This window comes from Limulus polyphemus, unplaced genomic scaffold (assembly GCF_000517525.1).
Source record: "Limulus polyphemus unplaced genomic scaffold, Limulus_polyphemus-2.1.2 Scaffold2375, whole genome shotgun sequence".
NCBI classification, from domain to species: domain Eukaryota; kingdom Metazoa; phylum Arthropoda; class Merostomata; order Xiphosura; family Limulidae; genus Limulus; species Limulus polyphemus.
The window spans coordinates 113,277-137,059 of NW_013667985.1; the positions used below are offsets into that span (position 1 = coordinate 113,277).

The window sequence follows — 23,783 nt, forward strand, 5'->3', positions numbered from 1 at the left end:
TAATAACTATCAAACTACTGTGCATGAATCAGCTAAGTGGTAGTGGAAACTTGGTAGTACAAACAAAGGTGCTGTTGGAGCAAGACAAATATAACTCATTTATGACTTTACCTAATTCAACGTGACTAATACGACAGAGCACCATCTGTTAAGTCTGTTCAGGTTGCTCTCCGTGAATGGAGTTACTTTGGAAGAACACGGACACGACTGTATGTAATCCTCAAAATGCCTGACAACATTCTGTTTGATACTGAAGGTGCTTCATTAAGCCGTGATTGAATGTTTCTGATAAGTTGCTTTGGAGTGAGCTGTGTTTTGATTCGAGACCAATGTGAAGAGTACATGTCTAAATCCCTGAAAATATCGAGGTATTTTAAATATATACGTTCCAGGCATAGCAGAGCTTTTGTTTCGTTCGACATACCAATGTTTTTCTAACAAGTTAATATGTATTTCACGGAGCATTTTAGTCTAAGTGTGATTTTATGGTCTTATTATAAACTTCTTGGAACAGCTCTCCCAGAGTTAAGATTTTAACCACCTGAAGGAGTTAGTTCCAAAGGTCAAATCTCGATCGCCTAACTAGTTGAATGTTGGAAAGAACAATGGAGATGTGTGTCAGACATCTTTTGAAACCTAGCTATGAAAATAATAGCAATAGTTGAGAAATAGTCATGAACAAGTCTCGTACAAAAGCAGCAATTACTCAGGCCAAAAGCGGTGCTTCATCATATTAAGATAAAGATGATTAGGACCTCCATCTATTTCTACATATCTGGATACTTTTGGCACGGTCCTATACATATATATCCAAATACATTATAGGATTAAGAAGTCAGTTGGTACCTCTCTGGGTTTCGAATGGATTAATAGTGTTAATGTGCATTATACCGCATGTCAGTGACGTCTGTATTTCCTGCAATAAACGTGATATAAAGCTTCAGAGCTATAACATGCCATTAATTTATTCATGTTTAATCATATCTGTCCAGAAACTGAAGGTGGCTGTGATACCATTGTGATTGTAAAATTATTTTTATTTGTAAAGAAAATTGAACTTAAATTATGAATTGTAGTCATTTGAAGATTCCTGTTGTGTTGTATATATTAATGTCATCCACATTTTTTTATTATTTTGAATATGGGCTGGAGTGTGGATAGATGGAGTTGAGATGGAGTTTTTTTTCACTCTTTCTTGAATAGTTTCACTTGTTAAGTGTTAGCTGAAGCATCTGATTAACACAGGTTATTTTAAAGGACCCATTCAACGCACTTTCCTATCGTAATCCTCAACAGTAGCGCTGGTATGATTTGAAACAGTCTGATATTTGAATTATTTTATGTTTTATTCACACGCAGAATTCGAATGTAATCCGATAAAAGGTTAGACGTACCTTCCAAACCAGGAAACGAACGCCGGACTCCACTTAGTCTAGCTTGCGGTATTGAAAGCCGACTTGAATTCTTCTTATTGGTTTTATTACTGAGAACACAGATCTCAAAGTAAATGTAGGCATAAAGTAATCAACTTCGAAAGTTATATAAAGGATTTGTTATTGTTCAAGTAAGAGACAATGGAAAAATAACCAGAGGATTACTTATTCACTTAGACTGTAGTATTTTAACGATTGCAATAAAAACGAATAGAGAATACGAGTTTGCTAGAAATACGTGGATTGTGAGATTATTTCGCATTTTACTGAAAGCAGTTCTATTAATGACTTGTTTGCAATCCTTCTGGTCACGTATTTTTCAATTTATGCTACGATAGCAGCCTTAATGGATTTCTACTTTTCGTTGATATGACATTAAGCACTAAACTACACAATGGGCTATCTATGCTGCGCCATGCTCGGGTATCAAAACCCGATTTTTACCGTCATACGTTCTTAGACTTACCATTGAGCCGCTGGGATCTTGTTTATTTTCGTCCAGAGACTGATTTTTTTTTGTAAATCTGTCTTGGTTATTGTTATTTTCTTAGTGCAAAGCTACACATTGAGCTATAGTCACTCAGTCTAATATGGGAAATCGAATCTTGGATTTTTACGATTTATGTGCGTAAAAATTCATTGTGGGAGCTGTTGCTCTCGATTACTTTGTTTATTTTTAATTATGCACAAAGCTACACAAGGGCTATCTGTGCTCTGACCACCACGGGTATCGATACCCGGATTCTAGCGTTGTAAATCCGCAGACATACCGCTGTGCTACTGGGGGCGGGGGGCGCTTTTTAGAAAGTTTATAAGACAGTTTAAAACATAAACAACGGCCCAGTTACTCCATTTGGTATAAATTATTTCCAATTTTCTTTTCAACTGTCCCTAAACTTTTTAATGCTAATTAAATACAAAATGTTGCTTGTGTAATTTCGGTTGAAATTGCAAAAAAAAAACAACAAAAACTAATGGTTGTTACTTTCTATCTGGATTCCTAGAGGGAAAACTCGTGCTTCACTTTTTTAGTTGCGGTATTTCGTATTTGAAGGCACAAGGTTTATAAAATGTAAAGGGAGTGCTGTGTATTGAAAGTAAGTAAAATGTAATAATACATTGGAAAATACTACAAACGCAAAATGTACCTATAAACAATATTCTTTGTGTCAACAAATCAAGTTCGGTCTTTAATATCATTTCAAACCGACTCCTGAAACAGGAAATTATGCTAAGACAAAAGTGCAAAATACCACTAATCAGGATCACTTCTGCTGCCCTACAGTTTACTGATCTGTCTAGAATACTCAGGTTAGGCACGTAGAGTTCTGAACGAATTTGAAGGTGGTGCGGGGCATTTCAACAACTCCGAGGTTAAACCTAGGTGGGTTAAACCTATTCCCCAACACGTGATTCTCACCAAACAATTCTAGTACAAAAGACACTTTAAGCCGAATGGTTTGATCCAAAATAACAAACCCATTGGCATATCCAGCAAAGCTTTCAAAACCTGGGTATTAACATCAAGTCTTAAAACTCATTGTCATTGATGTTTATCCAGGGACCCTACTCAACAGTCTGACGGTACCATTACTCTAAGTGTCTATAGATAAATAAATATATTCATAAACAAACTCTTAACACATAAACACTGCAATCTGAGATGGGGCCCTGAGGGATGACATGATCCATTCCCCAGATACCTTTCCTTTTACAATTGATAGTATTATCTACACCTACCCCTCCCTTACGCATATTATGACGTTGTTTGTACTTCCTTACTCTGAATTTAATTTTTTCAAAGTTTAATAAAGTTTAAACACGTATGCGCACATATCACTATTTTAATTATATAAAGTTTTTTTCTTGTGGACGATGTTTTTTAAACTGTATATCTATTACAAAATAACTTCAGATCTTATAATCATATGTGTCAAAAATGAGAAACCTCCATAAAATTAAATAAAAATGTTTGGCACGGTAATGTTTTTAATTAATGTTTTAATGTTTGTAATAAATATTTCCTCACGTCGTATTTGAACCTCTAAATGGTTCGCTACTCTGCGATTCCTAATTAGCCACTTTTTAACAACTCCAACTACCACATTGCACCCTCTCTCATAAATAAAGCCCAACCTCGAGCCTTCTTAGGTTTGTGGATGATCATTACTTAGGCGACTACACTAATCATCACGGCTAGGGATCGAACCCGAGACCTTTCGTACACCAAGCGAGTACTATTCTAACTAAACTAAAGGGTTAATCAACTAGCAAGTCCTCGTAAGGCACTTTCCAACAACTTAACCTTCTGTACTCTTCGACTTTTATAAATAAGGCCCGTTCTCAGGTCTTATATCAAGATCTTGAGACTGCTGCTATTTGGGAGCCAGTTTTTTTTTTCAATCAAAGTAGTTCAATATTACTTATCCGCATTGGATTCTAACCTCAGACCTTTCGCACCTCAGCCGAATTCTAAAAGGTCAACCCATTGACAGTTATTAATAAGGTAGTTTCCAACAACTTACTTAACCATACAGGTAATAAAATTTTCTCTTTAAAGTACACAGTCATTCTTTAAAATCCTTTATTAGTTTATTTGTCTTGTTGTTAAGCCCTAAAGTTTACCGCTGAGCCATCACTAGCTTTAATTACAAAGTAAGAAATAGTTAACTACTTCAGGATATTTTTATAATACAGAATGAAAACAGACTGGATAAAGAGTTAAATGGCTAGCAGAGCCAGAAAGTTAAACATTGGTGGAAATTGATTATTTTCCTTTGACTGTTACCAAACAAATAGTTTTACATTACTTACGTAATAGGAAATGAAAATAACTGCTAAAAGGAGAAACATTGAAGTGTCAGAATACTTTTAAATTGTCAAACAAATCGTGGAAATATATTTAAGTGAAGAGTTATATTATTATGTAAACGGTAATAAAGTACTCCTGAACTTTTCAAGTCTATATGTTATAAATGATTCCTAAAATTCAGAATTAAATATTTATATCTTGTTTCTTACAGCTACTACGAAAAATGTTTTACATACTTGAATAATACGATTTTGTAACATTTCTCAAAGATGTGCATAAAACATGACTTATTCTGACATTCAAAAAAATTATTTTTCGTAAATGGCGCAGGTTTCTGAAGGGGAAGGGAACATATATTAATTTGCAACTTTTAAATAACTGTCGCTTCATGTTGCATTCGTAAAATGGTTTGTGATTCTTATTTTAAGGCAGGAAGTGGATTTGCAAGAAGCTGTTTTTCTAAACCAAAAACGTGTTACATATATATTATATTTTTTATTTTGTTCAAACAAGCAAAACAGAAAGTATGTTCCTTTCCTGTATAATGCACCCTAATAACCTCGTTTAATATTTTATTTTCTCGTACAGAATATAGTTACTCGGGTAATAGCAAGAAAAATGCCAAAAAGCTATTTCAGCCTTTTTCATAAGGAGAATCTTGAGTTTGTACAATAGGCGATTTTCTAGATGGTTTAAAAAATATGAAAGTTCGTTCTGAAAAACACTCGTGTGCATCAATTGTACGCTTTACTCCAGCTGTCGTAGTTCCTTTCTCATTTTCAAAATGTGATGTTAAAAAGGTTAGTTGTTGCTTGAAGCACATTCCGTTTAGCTAATGTGAAAACATTAACAGAAACTTTGCAAATAAAAACAAAACACCCTAGAAGAAAAGTACTAATTTTCTTTCCGTCTTTCACACACTGCATGTGGAGATAATCTTTCGCACATTGCATGTAGAGATAATCGTACAAAACCATTTATCTGTTCCGTGCCATAAAGTAAGATTTTGATTAGCCATTTGTTCCACTATAAGCTGTTAAGAGGTGTTAGAAGCATTTGGACCATTATTTCTGTTTATTGTTGGCCTTTTAGTTCAGCTTGTGGAAGCAAGAAACAGGTCAGTTTACACCTAAAACAATAAATGTATTATCACAGGAAAAGTCAACAAAAACCAGAACTTACTTATAAGACAGAAAAGCCTGATTAAAGCTGAAATGCTTTTGTGAAATCAGTAAGAAAAATTAATTTGTACATTTTACCTGCATGTTTTAATTTTTATGGTAAGTTGATTTTTTTTAACTTTACTTTTTCATTTTCTCTGTTAAGATTCTTTTGTAAACCAGTCTTTACTTTATTTATATAACACTAGTTTTTGGACAAACGAAGAGCCTTTATCGTTTATCAAGCACTAAACCACTAATGGATATACTTAGTTATTCAGTAATAATAAATTAAGTTTCATTAGTTTGATTCAGTGTTGGTTTTAGATGTTTAATTTTGTAGAAATATATTCAAACCAGTAAAAACCTTTAATCGTGTACACAAAAATATGCCAAAAATGCTACTGAACCTAGAATTATTGCAAAACACGTAAGATGTATCACTAAAAAATATCTAAAAGATTGTTTTAATTAAGCTTTTAAAAACTGATGTGCCCTGGTAACGTAATGGTAAGCCTCAGGGCTTATAATGCTATATTTGGAATTCGATCTGGGTGGTGACTAATAACCAAGTAATCCATTGTAGAGCTTTGCGTTAAAACAAAACAAACATTGATGTTTTTTGTTTTTTTTGTTTCAAGTAAAGGAATCAGTATTGCTCCCAAAGTGCTGGAACTGTGCGCGAAACCCAATTAACACGAAGGTGGTAAAACGTTTAAGTGTTGTATAACATCTCAAAAAGTCCTAGAAAGTGTCAGAAAAAAGATGCAGGTTTGTTCTAGAAGAAACTAAGTATTCAAAAGATCATCAAAAAGATGTTAGGTGATTAAATCACAAAATGTATACTAACCAAATTAGAAATGTCGGTGATAATAATGAAGCTTAAGAATCTGGTTCGGGATAAAGTATGCAAAGAATTGGTAGCATTATGAGAACTGTCGAGCAGAGGAGATGGAAGCACACTTAGAAATTGAAGAAATCAAGGTTCACCTTAGTATCAGAAATGTAAACCATACTATTTAAGATCACGTGTCTGTAAAGATCCCCCTTTCATCTCTTCGGATTTAAAAAAACAACAACAAAAACATTTAAATGTAGTACTGAAATTGAAGGTTGCAAAGAAATGCTGGAGTAAATTCACGGTGCTATTAAGAAAAAATTCAGTACAACTTAATGAAGAAGATTTGCGACGTGTACGATTTGTTTGTTTATTTGTTTTGTAATTAAGCACAAAGCTACACGATGGGCTATCTGTGTTCTGGCCACCACGGGTATCGAAACCCGGATTCTAACGTTGTAAGTCCGCAGACATACCGCTGTGCCACTGGGGGAGGGGGGGGGGCTGCGACGTGTACGACAACAACAACAGTTAAAACCACCGCCATGATAAGATATTGAGTTTGAGTTGTTCAACCATATTGATATAAAAAGTATACACCAATATAGTAGGCATATTGACCGAAGTGTTTCCTGTTGCACTGATGAAGTTACGGTTTCTAAAATTGATGAAATGAGCATTGGAACTTACTAGAACAACGAAAAAAATCTAAGTCATAAGAGAAGTGATGAATTTACAAGAGTTGCATTTTATAAGAAATATAATTTAAAGTAGTGTTTAAAAAAAGGTGGTGGTAGTAAGCTCAACATAAAAAAAATAATTCCTGAAAAGAATATACAAGGTAAATTGTCATTTCCAGATAATCTAAAAAAAATATGTATGTGTACAATAAAAGTTGTATATCTAAAAGTGTTTCAAGCCATTCAAGTTTTCATTTAATGTTTGTAGTTGTTTGATCACAACTGTAATAACTCGCACTCAATGACTAACTGAGGATTGCTACCTTTTAACAACCCAATTATGTTGATTATATAAATACTTTATCTGTGTGAGGAATATTATAGAATTAAATCTATTCTGATAGTTATTTTCCCAGCTACAAAAACGCGGGATTTAGTTCTTGTTCGTAAATCCGGTAACTTAATGAGGCTATAGAGATAAAAAGACCGTCACTTTGTTATTATTCTGTATCAGAAAACATGACTGTATCTGAGAACTTAATTTTTTTAGGATATTTAGAACACCCTTATATCTGTATAGATGTAATAAAATAAGTACTATTGGATAATGAGCTGTGAAAAAGAAGAATGTACTAAATTTGAGACAATACCATTCTGTGGGAAAACGTGTTCTTCGAAGTGATAAGGAAGCTAAAGTTTCAGCCTTTAATTCTTTAAACAACATTCGTATTTTATATATTTACGCAGTTATATTGGCATTTTTTTTACTGTAGTAAATTTTAACTTTTTGCTATAAGTTCCCCTTTTCTTTGAGTATTTAGTGAAGAAACATAACAAAATATCAAGTATGTATGGTAATAAAATTATGAAAATAACAAACACGTTTACTAAAAGCATATGACCCTATTACATACTTTATTATAAATGTCATAAAAACATAATGATGAATATCTTTCATTCAACATTATTCGTCGAATAATTTATCGAATTTACTGTTTCAAAGAAAGCAATTATTTGTCTTCACTTCTAAATCAGGAAAAATTGCGCATCTAGCTATCGAGTAGCTTTGTGCGAAATTAAATAAACAAACAACTGAATATTACTTCTAGTTAGAGCGGGTAATGCCCTTTCTCGTAGGAAATCGGTACACCTGAGAATACCAGACTTGAATTAGGCCCTTTACACCAACACGCATCTAAACTCTTAGTCATAAGGGACACTGAGAAATACAATGATTTGTGTTTATTTTAAAGTATAATTAAATATTTTTGAATTAAATAGACACAACTGAAAGCCTTATTTCTTCCACAAACATATACTAAGCTAAAGAATGTATTTTTTTTTTTATTACGAGTTCTCAGATACTCTCATGTGATACTAGCTATCATAAATAAATTGTCAGAAATTATACTTTATTGCGACGGTTCAAAATTTAAATAAAACATGTTATTGCATGGTCTGATAGTTACGTCACTCGACCTATGTCACGGGATCGTAACCCGTTATTAAACATGCTCGTTTTTTCAGGAGGCCTTATTATGTTACGGTTAATCCCACTGTTCGTTGTAAAGAGTAGCCCAAGAGATGGTGTTGAATAGTTGTCTTCTCTTTAGTCTATTACTTCAAAATCACGGATGGCTAACGCAGATAGCCCTCGAGTAGCTTTGCGCGAAATTCATCAAACAAACAAACGAAAAAAAAAAAAGAAAAAGGAAGCCTTAGTTCCCATTACTCACAGGCTGGGAATTAAAAGAAAAACAGAAGCACAGTCTTTACATGTCGACAACAACCAGCTGGCGAAGTTTAGTGTTCAAGGTTTTTTATCACTTTTTGTATTTGAATTTAAGACACCAAAGTACATTCCATCATTAAAACCTGTGATCGACGAGAACCTATCTATTTTATCAAGTACAGTTAAATCAATTTTTAATGAGTTATAAAAACTTTGCTGTGATCTTATTGACCCAGTTACATTTGCTTTTATCTTTATCGTAAATGTATCTTCTGATAGATATCTGTACTCCTTTCCATCAGCACGAGATTGATTAAGACATGTACATTAGTCTTAGGCAGCCACATGTTGGAAAATCGTCTGTTGTCGTTCTAATAATTATTATAAGAGAGTATTCTACTATTTTCTTACTTTATAAAATATTCTACTATTCGAATAATCATTATAAAGCTATATTCTGTTATTCTATTACTATATAAAATATTCTACTGTTCGAATAATTATTATAAAGTTGTATTCTATTATTATTTCACTATAGAAAATATTCTACTGTTCGAATAATTATTATAAAGTTGTATTCTATTATTATTTCACTATAGAAAATATTCTACTGTTCGAATAATTATTGTAAAGTTCTATTCTACTATTCTTTTACTATATAAAATATTCTACTGCTCGAATAATTATTATAAAGTTCTATTCTACTATTATTTTACCATATAAAATATTCTACTATTATATTTTACTTCGGAGAATACTATTTTACTAGTTTAATCTCAACAGTACCCTTCCATTTCTTCACCGTGGCACTGTAATTTACTTTTTTTACTCTTGTAAGCAACAACATTTCATTTTACAATCGTCAATATTCCTCTATAAATTACTTTGACAGTAGTTTTCCGTTATCTTAGATAATCAGTAAGTCCTGCTATAATCTCTCTTATTTCAAATGGTAATCGAATGATAGGTTGGGCTTCATATTTATTTTCAGTGTTATCGAAAGCAACATTATAAGTTATGTATAAGTGTCGAAAATACAACAAAACTTAATAGATTTAATTAAACTAATTGATGTCAAGGTTGTTCTTTTATCTATTACTATATAACTTGCACGTTGTTGCTATCGTATACTCACCAGTTTATGAAAGTATTGCTCATTTGTGTACAGTTTTTTCGGTGTCGCCGGTACCAGTTTTGTTTTCAAACTCTTGTTGCAAGTCGTTGAAGCTGTCTGAAATTGTTGGTTGTCTAATATTAATACAGCAAGCAAGTTCCACAATGCCTTCGGCTAATAGGTTATCTTTACATCCACCGTTACTATAGTAACGGGAGACGGAGGAGGAAGTAATCGTGTCTTGCAAAAAGGGTTTAAAGCAATGTTCATACATGAACTGAGTAAATTTTAATGGTTGAAATAACATATTCCTCTTGATTTTATTATTAACTTATCTGCAAAGTTCTTTTTTATTTCCAGTGAAGGAGATTTTATTACCATCATTAAGTTTCCAGTAAGTTCATCCACACATTAATGGAGATTTATAACCTACAAGATTTGATGGAAATAAATGGAATTTTAGTTTTATTCCTGAAAAAAATTAATATGTATAAACTCATTAATTCTGACAATGAATATTCGACAGTATATGATGAACTAATGTCACCTTCTCGTTTGAGATGCAGCTACCAAGTAAATTGTAATTTTTTTTTAATACTTTCCTAGGAACTTTTCTTTTAAATCACCTCGCCAGATGTTTTTCGCTTAAGGGTCGAAAACCCTGCTTCTAACAGGAGTACTAAGCTGATGATCTAAGACAGGGTGGTCATATGAGCTTTTTAAAGTTATTAATTATAATTGTAGATTTTAGCAGCTCTTTTTTTGATGAAGTCCTTCAGCAACTGAGAACACTAATAATATAAAAAAAAGCAATATTTCTTTACAATGCGACGTGGTTTATTTTTTAGGTTATGTTAATTAATATGGCAATTGTTCATATACTGTTTTTATTTGTTGTCTTAAGACATTCATCAATGTCTGGTGTGCCACCTGATAAAAAATTAGTACTTGCAAGTGATTATCCTCAGGTTATCTTGATAATTTCATAAATCCATGTAGATAATTAAAACTTGGGATCGGTTGCTCTCTCGTGCTTGTATTGTATAACAGTGTTGAAAGTTACAAGCACCATTGATATTAAGGTAATGTTTTATTGGATTAAAAGCTACAGTGTACCTTGTGTGGTCTGAATGGTTATCGTGCCGGAATAAGCATCGGAGGGTTCATAGTTTGAACCCCGTTGCAGCAAAATCGCGCTCCACACTTTCAGGCAATGGGTATGTTATAGGAGTGACAGTCAAATCTCACTATTCGATTAGAGTAGCCCAACAGTTGGAGGTGGGTGCTGTTACCTAGCTGTTTCCCCTCTAGCATATCAGTTCAAAATGAGAGAGAGAGATGCGTAGGCAGTTCGAAATACAAATAAGTTAAAAGCACAATTGATTTTCATCTATTGTTGAACAGTGTTACAAGCTTCTCAGACCTCCGAAAAAAGTGTCTTATATTGTAGGTAATATTTATCTGTATTATTATAAATATATAGTGCCTAATATGCTCAAAGTAGTCTCTAAAAGTTTACAAGCACAGTTAAGGTTCCCAGACGATCTGTGTTATTTAGTGGTTTTACAAATACTGTCGAAATTCGGAGAAGATCTGTAAATGTTGGCAGTTACTTTTTTTTATCACTATCGTATGTTATATGTTAGTAGTTTCTAAACAATTACACGGACTCTCGCGGTTCCTATAAGAATCGTATTATTTAATGGAGTAATAAATGCCGTTGATATTTAGAGAGTTTACATTGTTTTAACAATGTTACAAATATACCGTAAGATAACGCAGAGATAGAGCATATATTGCTCTACACATTATCCCTTAAACCGGTGGACTAAAGTGTCCTTTAGAGTTTTGATTTATTAGACAAGTTGATACTTTGGTTTCGGTATTTACTTCATCCAAGTTTTAGTTCGAATACTCTAACCAGGAATTATTTACGGCATTGTTTAGTAGATTCCAATGACTTATAATACCTGTATTTATATTTTTATTGAAATATGACTTGTATTTAACACTGATCTTTGTTTGGTTTAACAGTTATTGGGAAAGTTAACTATACTTGTCATAACACATTAGCAATAGGCCTAATATATTTTTAAGTACTACATTCTTTATCTAGTTCTTTAGGAAATTTCAAGGATTAGAATAGTATATAATAACACTATTTCAACCATACTATATTCACCATTGCTGACGACACGTTTCGCTCAATCCACAGCTCTTCAGGCCGGCTGGGATACAGCAAACATAAAGCCATAAAAGACTAGATAAAGAATGTAATGTTTGAAAATATAGTAGGCATAATACTAATGTCTTATGAAAAATATTATTATAATTATGCTTCGCCAGTTGTAAAAGGTGTTCACACCATAGTTATTGTTATTAAGTAAATTGTTTTTTATTCTTTTATTTTGCAATAATGAATAAACTTAATATTCTTAAGCCCTCCAACACTACGCGAGTCTCATCACGGTAAAATCCCCAGGTCCCAATCCTCTCGATGTGGGTGTGATAAACAATACATTGGAGAGACACAACGACCGTTACAGGTGAGACTCAAAGAACACGAAAAAGATGTAAAAACTGTACTACAAACACATCGGCTATGGTCTTTCACATTCAGGAAAACTATCACATAACAGGCTTGGAAAATACAAAAATAATGAACAGGGAGGAAAACATGAAGTTATTTCCATCCAAGCACAAGACAGTGCACCACCAGTTTGTGTGTTAACCAAAAACAATGGTCAACAACTACAACTACTTAATGCTGCATGGACACTACTTATCAAAAATATCAAACATACTCCATCTTGTGATATCGATGTAGAACTAAACCTATAACCATTTCTTCTTTTGTGCTTTACTCATGACCACATATTTTATAACGCATTACTTGAAATCTGAACATTTAATTTTTCTATATATTACCTATGATTGTACGTATTTATTTTCTTATGTTTATTACATTCAAGTAATTTTTCGATTTTAAATGTTTTTAAACAACAGAATGTCTAAAATATTTATATTGCTATACTGTTAGAAAACCCAGGTTTTGATCCTTCAGTTTATGCAAAAGTTAAAACTTTTGCCGGTTAATTCTGTACTTATTATAATTCGTTTTCAACGTTTTCTACATAGGTTACCAACTTCAATACCAACTGTTAGATATTGTAAGAATTGTTCATTAGATACCTGTCTTTAAAAAATATTACAGAGAGAAACAAATTTGTATTATTCAGTATATTGTTACTCAATATAATATTAGGCATGTAACTATTTATTTAAAAATGTTCACGCAGGAGCGCTACGATACATTTTTCACTCATGTTATAACAAAGGATTCATTTTTGGAAAGGTTTGTTTGTAATTAAGCACAAAGCTACACAATGGGCTATCTGTGCTCTGCCCACCACGGGTATCGAAACCCCGATTCTAGAATTGTAAGTCCACAGACATACCGCTGTGCCACTGGGGGGGGGGGGCTTTGGGAAAGGAAAAAATTACCAACTAACATATGGAAGGGACTGAATTAGATTTGGACCTTTTAGTTTCTGTAAAACTGTCTGATATTTATTTATAACATTTTTAAAGGATCAATTTAAATTTGAAACGTTTAATTATGAGGTATTAGGTAATTCGGAAGAATTCAGCTGCTCCTCTAATTCTAAGCTTGTTCAAATCTTTGGATAACACTTGTTTACTCATTTACATAACTGTATTTGAAAAGCTCAGCTATGCGTGCCACGCACGTAGTAGAACTGAATTTGTAGCTTTTAAAGCTGGTTTACTAGTTGGGAGTAAAAGTATCTGCTCCTGAAATTTCACTCTTTAATCTATTTAACCGGAAATTTGACACGTTGAGCTTCTGAAATATATAAAATCATCTAGATAATCTAATCAGTGAATGAGTGTGTCTAAAGAGGATATACAACAGCTTTGTATATAGTATCAATACGAAGAAATGTTATATTAACGTGTGTTATTAGTTAGTTGATTTTGTTTTTTGTTTTGAATTTTGCGTAAAGTTACACGAGGACTATCTGCGCTTAAATTTTGTACTTTGGATTTAGTAGTTAAATAAAAGCCGATATGTTGTGAGTTTCTGATATTTGCCAACAAGATTGATACACACAGTTTTCCTTTTTTAAACACAAATACACTTTAATATACACACAACAATACACTTTACAATAACAGTTATTACAAACAATGATTTATAAACAAAAGTTTCACAAACTTACAAGCAATATAAAGTCTTCTTTTTATTCTGGAACTTCTTCGACATTATATCGAGGGCTCACGGTGAGAGAGTTAATTACGAGTTGATGTAGGTACGATTCGCTTTACGGGAAGCTAGCTAGCTTTGTTCTTCGTTATTTACCAGCCACGCACACCGAGTTTTCCACAACGAATTTATATAATGTTTTCGTAAAAATACTAATGTCTGATGAGAATCCACTGAAGTTAAATGACTTGTAATATTCGAACTTTGTAAAGGATCCTGGTCAAATATCTGAAGGTTCCGATTAATAAGCGTTATAACAATCACAGTTATAGCTTCCAAAGTTTATAGCACACTGACTATAGCGAAATAATAATAGATACTCTCGAGAATCTTCTACAACTTTGGAGAATAGGCTGGAGTTTCGCTATACATATTTAACAGTATAAGCTATGTATGTTTCTAAATATAAACTTAATCTAAACAAACGTTGATATTAAAATAAATATATAATCACAAATTCGTTACAGCTAGCCGTTCCTAATTTAGCAGTGAAAGACTAGAGGCAAGGCAGCTAGTCATCACCACACACAACCAACTCTTGGTCTACTCTTTTACCAACGAATTGTGGGATTGACCGTCACATTATAACGCTCCCACGACTGAAAGGGCGAGCATGTTTGGTGGGACGGGGATTCGAACCCGCGACCCTCAGATTGCGAGTCGAGCGCCCTAATCACTTGGTAAAAGCAGTCATATATTTTTATACTGTTCACTATGGTTGATATCTACATATTGATTCATATTGAGTAATTTTACTTTTTGTCTTTACACCACTAAGTGTAAAGAACTGACAAACAAATTAAGTGAAAGCACATAGGGGACCCTAGGAGTAGTTAATGGGATTTATTTCATTAGTGACAGTAATTTTGTTTAAATTTTCCTTTGTGACTCGTAAATTGTTAGCGTCACTGTAAACAACGAAGTCATGGGATCCACAAGCAATATCGTGCATAAATAGTTTAGAAAAAAATAAGTTTAAAAATATTAATAGGCTTCCGTCGTTAATAATTCGAAACGTGGTGCTAGCAAACATGTTACCGTGCTTTTAGCTGTGATTGCCTTTTATGAGTGACAGTTAATCTCGTTTTTTGGTTAAGAGTAGAGGCTTTAGGTAGTGGGTGCTTCAGACTGGTTATCTTCGCTCTGGCCAGCTGCTTAAGATTAGGGATGGCTGTGGTGAACCTCTGAACTGGCCGTTTAATCAATTGTGTGTATAAGGTGTCGTTCAGGAAAGCTAAGGTTTATAATAGGTGGGTGTATCCGAACGTGCTTCCTTCTGAAATAGGCTTAGAGATTGTAATGCTCCTGAGTAGGACCTATCTTAATCTTTTTTTTTCTAGCTCTTTTAGTATTTAAAAGTGTCAACTTATAATGTGTGTCATAAACACACACAAATCTCTGTAATTTTCTGTGACTTTCGTTTGTGGTAACTATCTGTACATAGCTTTGGAAAACATACTATCCAAATGTGGAGTTGCCATTTCTTCATTCTTGAAAAATAAATCACTGTTATGTATGCAGGGTAAAGGCTTCAATTAATAAAAATTAATTATGAGATTGTAAAACGCAAGTGCAGGATTATCAACTTACGTGTAAAACTGCTTAAGTTGTGATATGAGAAGCATCGAATACTCATGGTTTATTTTCATGATATTTCTAGGATGATTTAAAGGTTCCATGTACAATTTAGTGAACCTGTGAAAATCATTATGCATAAAACAATACATATTATCAGAAGTATATGAATATCTTATTGTTTCTGTCTTCAAATTTTGATTCCTCAAAATATTTATATCTTGGTCTTTCTTGGGTTGAAATATTTTGATTGAATCTCATAACTTTGTTCGAGTTTTGGGGTCTGAATTTTGGTTAGTACTGTTTCTTATTACTTCAATAACGTAAGGCTTTTAACGGAGTTTTCTTGGTTAATATATATATATATGTATCCGCAGCTGAATGCTAGAGAACCTCGAATTTGTTACTTAAAAGAAATTACTTTTTGTCCGTCGTATATTCATTTTTCATCATTAATATTTCAGATTCATTTCATTAGTATCCATCTCCTAGTTGGTCAGCGGTAGGGTTACCAACTTATAACACTAAAATCCGGGTTTCGATTCCCTGCGGTTGACAGACAGAGTGCTGGTAGCTGATTGTATAGATATGCATTACGAAAACATTAACCAGCAGCACTGAGATCCAGCTATCGCAACTGTTAAAGAGATTATAGAACTTTGTGAACGCCAACCAACCAGTCCAGTAACGTCGATGAGAATAATACATACCTATCCAAACGTCAGCATAGTATACCGCCTTTCAGAAATTAGTGTAGAGTCTAGTCCATACAAGTATGTCTGTTTCTGATGTTTCTCAGGTTTCGCTCCTATAATCAGATTTTGATTTTAGCGTAATAAACAGGGATGAGGTAAAATAAGGGCTGCTTGGAAACAGTCTTGTTTTACGACACATTCACGTATCTTGGATAACGTTTGCAGAGTCTTGTGGAAACCTTGGTCTAAAGTAATTGCATGCAAACAGTTACCACCTTTGATTCTAAGAGACAGGATAAATTAATATAATATTTATCAAGACTCCTAATAACATGTGGTATTTTTGTTAATATCACAAACGATAACACAGACTCGAGAGTTAAGCAGACAAAGATTTTGATATTCTTTTTAGGTCAAAATCTATATTTACAAAATCAAATTGCATATTTGTCTCGCAGATAGTTGATTAAAGGTAGTATTCATATGTTTTAAAAAAACAAAAAACAACGCAAACCTAAATAATGTTTGGCAGAGTCTGTAAGTGTGTGGTAACGATAAAACAAATCAAGCCCATCGATGTGAACACTAATTATTCACAGGATGAGATACAGAGAACATCAGAATAATAAGGAAACAGGTTTTGTGACTGTTTTAAGAGCACAGCCCTAACACGTTGGATCTAACGTTAATAAAAGTTTGAAACCTAGTTCCATCTGTCCAGTTGTCACTAGAAAAAGATCAGTTAATCTAACTCGAATCGAAACAGATCGACAGTTCGTTATATCAGTAACAACAATTTCCAATCGCTCCAAACATTAATACAGGCAATAAGAAAAGGTGAGCAGAAATAAGAAAAAATAACGACAGGAAATTACAAAAGCAAAACAATAGAAGCAGGAAATAACGGCAACAGAAGTGCAGAGAAGACGGAAGCTAATTAGGAAAGTACAGGGAAGGAAAGGGGGAGGAAACAAATTAAAAGAAGTGTTGTCTATAGCGTGATATTCAATATTGTTGTCAAAGAGAAAGAACAACTTCATAAAGGAACATAAATCGATGAACTAAGGGTGTTTTGAAGTAGTGGTAAATGAAAACAAAGTGACAGATCTATCTTGAAGCCGTGCTGATAATGTCTCTCTGCCAGTTGAAGTATTTGAACGTGCAGTTTCTTTTATTTTTTATGACAGGTATTTATGCTATGAACCAGAGATGGTCGAGGTGAGTTCATCTTTTTTTTTTGCTCCACACGTGAAAGGTGACGTGTGATAAAGAGAATTAAGGTTGACACCGAAAACCAAATGCAAAGAAACTTAAAAAAATCTGAAATAGAAGTTCAGGCAAATAAGAAATACAAACTGTAGCAGTAGCAACAAGCAAATTATAACAACAAACGTTCTAAATAAATGAGAAAATGTCAGCTTAGAATTAAAGACTTAGAAGAGTACAGAAACTGAAGAAACAAGCAGGATGCTATTCATGGTAAAGAAATATAGCAATTTACTTAGAACAAGCAACGATCGTGGAGAATAATGGCAGAATGGCGATCAATGATTAGATGGAACCCTTTAAGAGGGTCTAGAAGCCAACCGGCTGGAGTGTCTGAATTTAGAGCGACCTCTTCATCATCTGATGAATCAGAATCTGTACGGTTGGGATCAGCTAATATTCGAATGTTTTGCTAGAGCTAAAACTTAGCTGTCTTCTGAATAATCTGGAAACAAATTATCTATACAACCTGTTAAATCTTTCCTGATGAATCAGAATCTGTACGGTTGGGATCAGCTAATATACGAATGTTTTGCTAGAGCTAAAACTTAGTTGTCTTCTGAATAATCTGGAATCAAATTATCTATACAACCTGTTAAATCTTTCTCATTTCATTGTGGGCTTCAACTTAAATAGCTAGTTAAAAGGCATTTCAACAGCCTCCATTCAAGTTCTCCGTTAAACTGGTGTTGTAAAGACATATTTCAAAGAAGCTCTGTTTGACGGTCGCTCTAGCAAAAATACGTTTCATACCGAACTGAATTGGACATTCTGCGTGTTCAAAACTCTTCAATTGACTGCATGTATTATGTTCATAACAGAACGAATTCAAACCAGATAGCTAGCTTAAAATATGTTAGTTCTAAAATAGTTTTACAGTTAACTCAAAGATAGAAACAATTAGTGTTTACAGTTAACTCAAAGATAGAAACAATTAGTGTTTACAGTTAACTCAAAGATAGAAACAATTAGTGTTTACAGTTAACTCAAAGATAGAAACAACTAGTGTTTACAGTTAACTCAAAGATAGAAAAACAATTAGTGTTTACAGTTAACTCAAAGATAGAAAAACAATTAGTGTTTACAGTTAACTCAAAGATAGAAAAACAATTAGTGTTTACAGTTAACTCAAAGACAAAAACAATTAGTGTTTACAGTTAACTCAAAGACAGAAACAATTAGTGTTTACAGTTAACTCAAAGATAGAAACAATTAGTGTTTACTATTACATGCTCAATAATAATACATATAAAAAAACTCTTCATCAAACTATATTTACTAAATAAAGGAATATTTAACAAGTAAATGTTCATTGGTGTAGTAGTGATGGGCTTGTACCTCACAATAATGTTTGAAAGGGGGACCAACCCCCTCCAAAGGTTCAAACCGTTGCAGTTTCTAAGAGAAAGAGAGAAAGAGAAAGGCAGAATACGGTTTGCCTCTGTACAGGTACATTATGGTGCCAGGACATGTTACACTCGGGCAATCACTGTTGCCTGCACCACTTACCCTTCCGATGTTAAACGTCTTCCAAATCTATTGTTGTTAAATTATCGATATAGATTCATCTTAATTAATAAGTTATTTAGATATTGTGTCTTTTTAATTAAGAGAACAGCTAATTACTTAATACTGCTATGCATATTCCTAACTTCAAGCAATACAAAAGCTCTTAGCCTAATACATAAGGCTAAAACTCAGCTATGGGCAGATGGTTTTCGTGGTGCCTCTTTATATTTACAGACCATATATTTAACTACAATAATCTCATTAAATGTAATTTTAAAAACTTACTTTAAAACAATAATTGTGTTAGTTGTATCCTATTCATTTTTTCTTGAACACTCTTTAACTTTAAACATCTATATCCTTAAGATATTCTTACACTGTAGAGCAACTCCATATTATAACCCTTGTTCTGTAACATGCACATTTAATTAAACTTCACGATATAGCCGCCACCAGGGGATGCTACAACACAGAACATAGGTTCACATTTGGTAAGTTTATCGAGGAAGGTTAACAAAAGTTTAAAAATATTGTCGAATTCTTTTTGTATAAAAGGCTCGCTAGTGTGTTTTCAGATAAGTTTTATTGAACTGTAATTATCAGGTTTCAAGTTCTTGTACTTTAAAAAAACAAAAACGTATTCAACCTTTTCAACGACCTTCGTATATTATGAGGATCCCTCCCCCACAAAACATAATAATAAAGGTAATAGACTATTAAGTGAGTTTCAATGTTTACTGCAAACATCGTAAATTGATATAACGTACGTACGTGTACATCATCCCACATGTACACATAGTTATATAAAGATTCATACACTGTTATCGATCTGTTTGGTCTGAATGTACATTAAGATAGTTATTTTGCCGTTATTATATTTCAGTAAGAACGTTTATACTAAAACACACACAAAATAAATACTGGTATGTATTGTAATAGAAAGCACAAGTGATAAAACACCTTACATGATCAGTACAATGATGGTTGTGTACCAACACGCAAAAACTGCGATTATTGTTACCGGTATGTATTGTAATAGAAAGCACAAGTGATAAAACACCTTACATGGTCAGTACAATGATGGTTGTGTACCAACACGCAGAAACTGCGATTATTATTATTAATACAATACGACTTTTCTTTTGTTTGCTGTAGCCCAATAATTATATTAGAAAGGGTATGATGGTGGAGTACCGGAGTATTAAGTAAATATCACCCATACCGGTATATATTATAAAAATAAAAGGTTGGTAGGTTGCTACTATTTTAGTATTAAGATATATTAAGTAGGGGAAGTAGGAATGATTACATTCTCCATATTTATTTATACAGGATCTCGGTTGAGACTTACAGTACTTTTTTTTTATGCCAACTAATATTAATGACTAAGCAAATTAAGTAATAAAACATAGAGTATGCGTTACCACAGTAGGACTTGTGACTAATTAACATTAATAAAGCATCTTAGAGGAGGTTAATACATTTAATTCATTGTTTATTTCGAATATTTCTGATGAAAAGAGAATTTTTCTTTTTCTTCTAGTCACAGAAAAGGAAGTTCGACAGTGGTAAGTAAAGTTTAATTCCTGTTATATATTAAAATTATTGTCTTAAAATTATTCACGAAAAGTTATTTTCATGAAATATAGATAAAGCGGTAATTTTAACGTTTTTTTTCATATTTATTTCTTTATTCGATTTAAAGAAAACAATTAACTATACTTGTCTTAAGACATTAATATTAGGTCTCATGTATATATTATTAACACCATATTCTTTATTCAGGACTAAGTTGCCCCCCAGTAGCACAGCGGTATATCTGTGGATTTACAACACTAGAATCCGGGTTTCGATACCCGTGGTGGCAGAGCACAGATAGCCCATTATGTAGCTTTGTGCTTAATTACAAACAAACAGGACTAAGTTAAGAATGTAGTGTTAAAAATATAATAGGCCTAATAATAATGTCCTATGACAAGTACAGTTAATTATAACAATTCTTCGTCAGATTAGAAAATACATTTTAATAATAGTAATAAGCGACCTTATAACACCAAATTGATTATTTTTCTTCTTTAATTGGATATTCAACGTTTCGCTTTACAGTTTAATAATCATTAAAGAATAACAACAACAAATTTTGTGTTCCAAGGTCGTGTATTATTAGTATTAAAATGTCTTTTATGCTCCAATATGCACTACAGAAACTAAACAATTAGCTTAGAAAAGGCGTTCACACAATAACAAAATAAAACAATATTATATGTTGTAAATTTCACGTCACATATATAATAATTAAATATTTAGTCCGATATATAATGTGAAATAATGATTTAGGCACGAACTCTAACATTAATCAAATACCTAAATTATTTTAGGTTACTTTATTGATGGTTAAAAAGGGCTTAAAAACCCCATTGTTTAATTTACGGTGTTGACGTAACGTATGTAATAGCACTACGGATCTATAAGGTTAATGCCACACACATACACAGATATATATTTATCAACAATGTTTCTACTTGAGAATTGAACATTTGTACTTATATTTTAAAAATCTTGCTATAAACACATTTTGTAATGACTTATTCTAATGGATTGCACTAACAAAATAATGCAATCTTTCTTGCATGGTGTGTCTAATAGAAATATTTCTCGTTATAAAGGTAATTTGTTGAATATAATTATTCCAGCTGTTCAGATATTGGAGCACAAATTAATTTATTTAAAAATGTTATGCGGACATAAACATATCTACAATATTCAGCATTTAAAAAGTATTATTACGGAAGTAAAACGAATATCCGGAACGTTCCCTTTTATGACAAGCACGTGTATGCCTCTGTGTATGTATGTGCGTATATAAAGTGTCTGTATTTATCAATCGCTCCTCGTTTCTGTAATTAACTACTTTTGATCAACGATAACTCCAAAATCAATTACATTATTTTTGCCATATACATAAGTAGTTTCAAACACGTCTCTTTATGAAAGCATCACCAGCTCTCTTGATTTGCAGAACTGAATTATGGATTCTGCATATTCGGAAGCTCCGAAGTGCTTGGGTTAAAAGTATCCGGAAATTATATTACTTACACTCAAGATTGATCTGTTTTCCTCATATAGATCAACCTTATTAAATTAACATTATTTCAAAGTAAGCATGCTAATAGTAAAAAGGAAATTATATTACTTGCTTGCAAGGTTGGTCCATTTTCCTCATGTAGATCAACCTTATTAAATTAACATTATTTCAAAGTAAGCATGCTAATAGTAAAAAGGAAATTATATTACTTACTTGCAAAATTGATCTGTTTTCCTTATGTAGATCAACCTTATTAAATTAAGATTATTTCAAAGTACGCATGCTAATAGTAAAAAGGGTTTTATATGTGTTCAGTAGTAGCTTGTACCATTGTTTATGTTATCATGTTTTCAATTAAATTAGAAATGTCAAAACATCGACAAAAAGAAAAAAGAAATGATAACTTATTATAAAATTATAATTCAAATGACGATAGCTCGAATTGAAAATTCAACTTGACAAGAAATAAAATGTGTAGTACTTTCAACCTAAACACCTTGTGGGCTAAACAGTCAAAGTTAGAGACCCCAAAATTCCGGTACTACCGTTTCTAATTCAAAACTGCTGACCAAAGAGAAGGCAACTAGTCAGCAGCATCTGCCACTATCATGAATACTGTAAAGCCATCACAGCTGAAATTTCAGACATGAACCTTAGACTCTCCGACGAAAAATCTGGTAAATATTATTTAATTTGACTTGAAGTAGTGGAGAAAAACTGAGACAACGTGTAACTAAACATTTATAAAGCAAAAAGATTCAGGGGTTTCCAAACTTTCTCACCATAAAAACTCCGCCCCCAGAAAATTTCACATCCTGACTGAGTCTCTCACCCCTCTAATGAATCCGTAGATATTGTATACCTTAATTAACAGTATTGTGTATTTTCTACGGCCTCTCCTGAGACTTTCGTTCGTCCCTCGGTCTATATAATTATAGTGTAGGAAAACATTTTATGAGCACGTTCAAATAAAAAGATAATCGGTGGACCGAATTCAAAATGTCATGAAGAACAAGCTGGTTACAGAAAAGGTTAAACTTCCATTGATTTTGCCACATTTCGTTTCTGTTCAAGGTTTATTGTGAATTTATCGACAATATTTGATTTTGTGATATAAGCAGCGCTGTGGGATAATTTACCTGAAAATAACATAAACATTTTACATTTGTGTAAATAGTGTGTTTGAAAAGCTGGTTTAACTTCCAGTGGCTCAGTGGTAAACCTGAAGGACTTTAACGCTAAAAACCGGGTTTAGATACTCCTGATGAGCACAGCACAGATTGTGTAGCTTTGTGCTTAACAACAAAACAACGCAACAAACAATTGAAAATTGATTAACTTCATTTTTAAATTGTATACTAAAAATTAGATTAGGATAAATTAAAATCTTATTTTTACTTGCATTATATATATAATTGTAAATAACCAGAGAATACACTGATGTTAAAATAGGAGCATATTTTAAAACTATAAACAAGATATTTCACATGGTCTATGAAAGCCACACAGAGCTAAATTTACAAGTTTTTACCAAAGCTAGATTCGTATTTAGTAAAATGGTATTGCATGAAAAATACTTAAACGTAAATAAGAATTTTA

The 23,783-nt window shown here is 32.7% G+C and overlaps 1 protein-coding gene across 1 annotated transcript in view; it reads left to right on the top strand.

The window, feature by feature from the left end:
- Positions 1-23,783, top strand: part of LOC106466761 (frequenin-1-like) — a 67,370-nt gene that overhangs the window by 6,919 nt on the left and 36,668 nt on the right. The window contains exon 2 of the mRNA XM_022394846.1: positions 20,643-20,667. Within this exon, the coding sequence (XP_022250554.1) occupies positions 20,643-20,667 (25 nt within the window). The remainder of the gene's footprint in view (positions 1-20,642; positions 20,668-23,783) is intronic.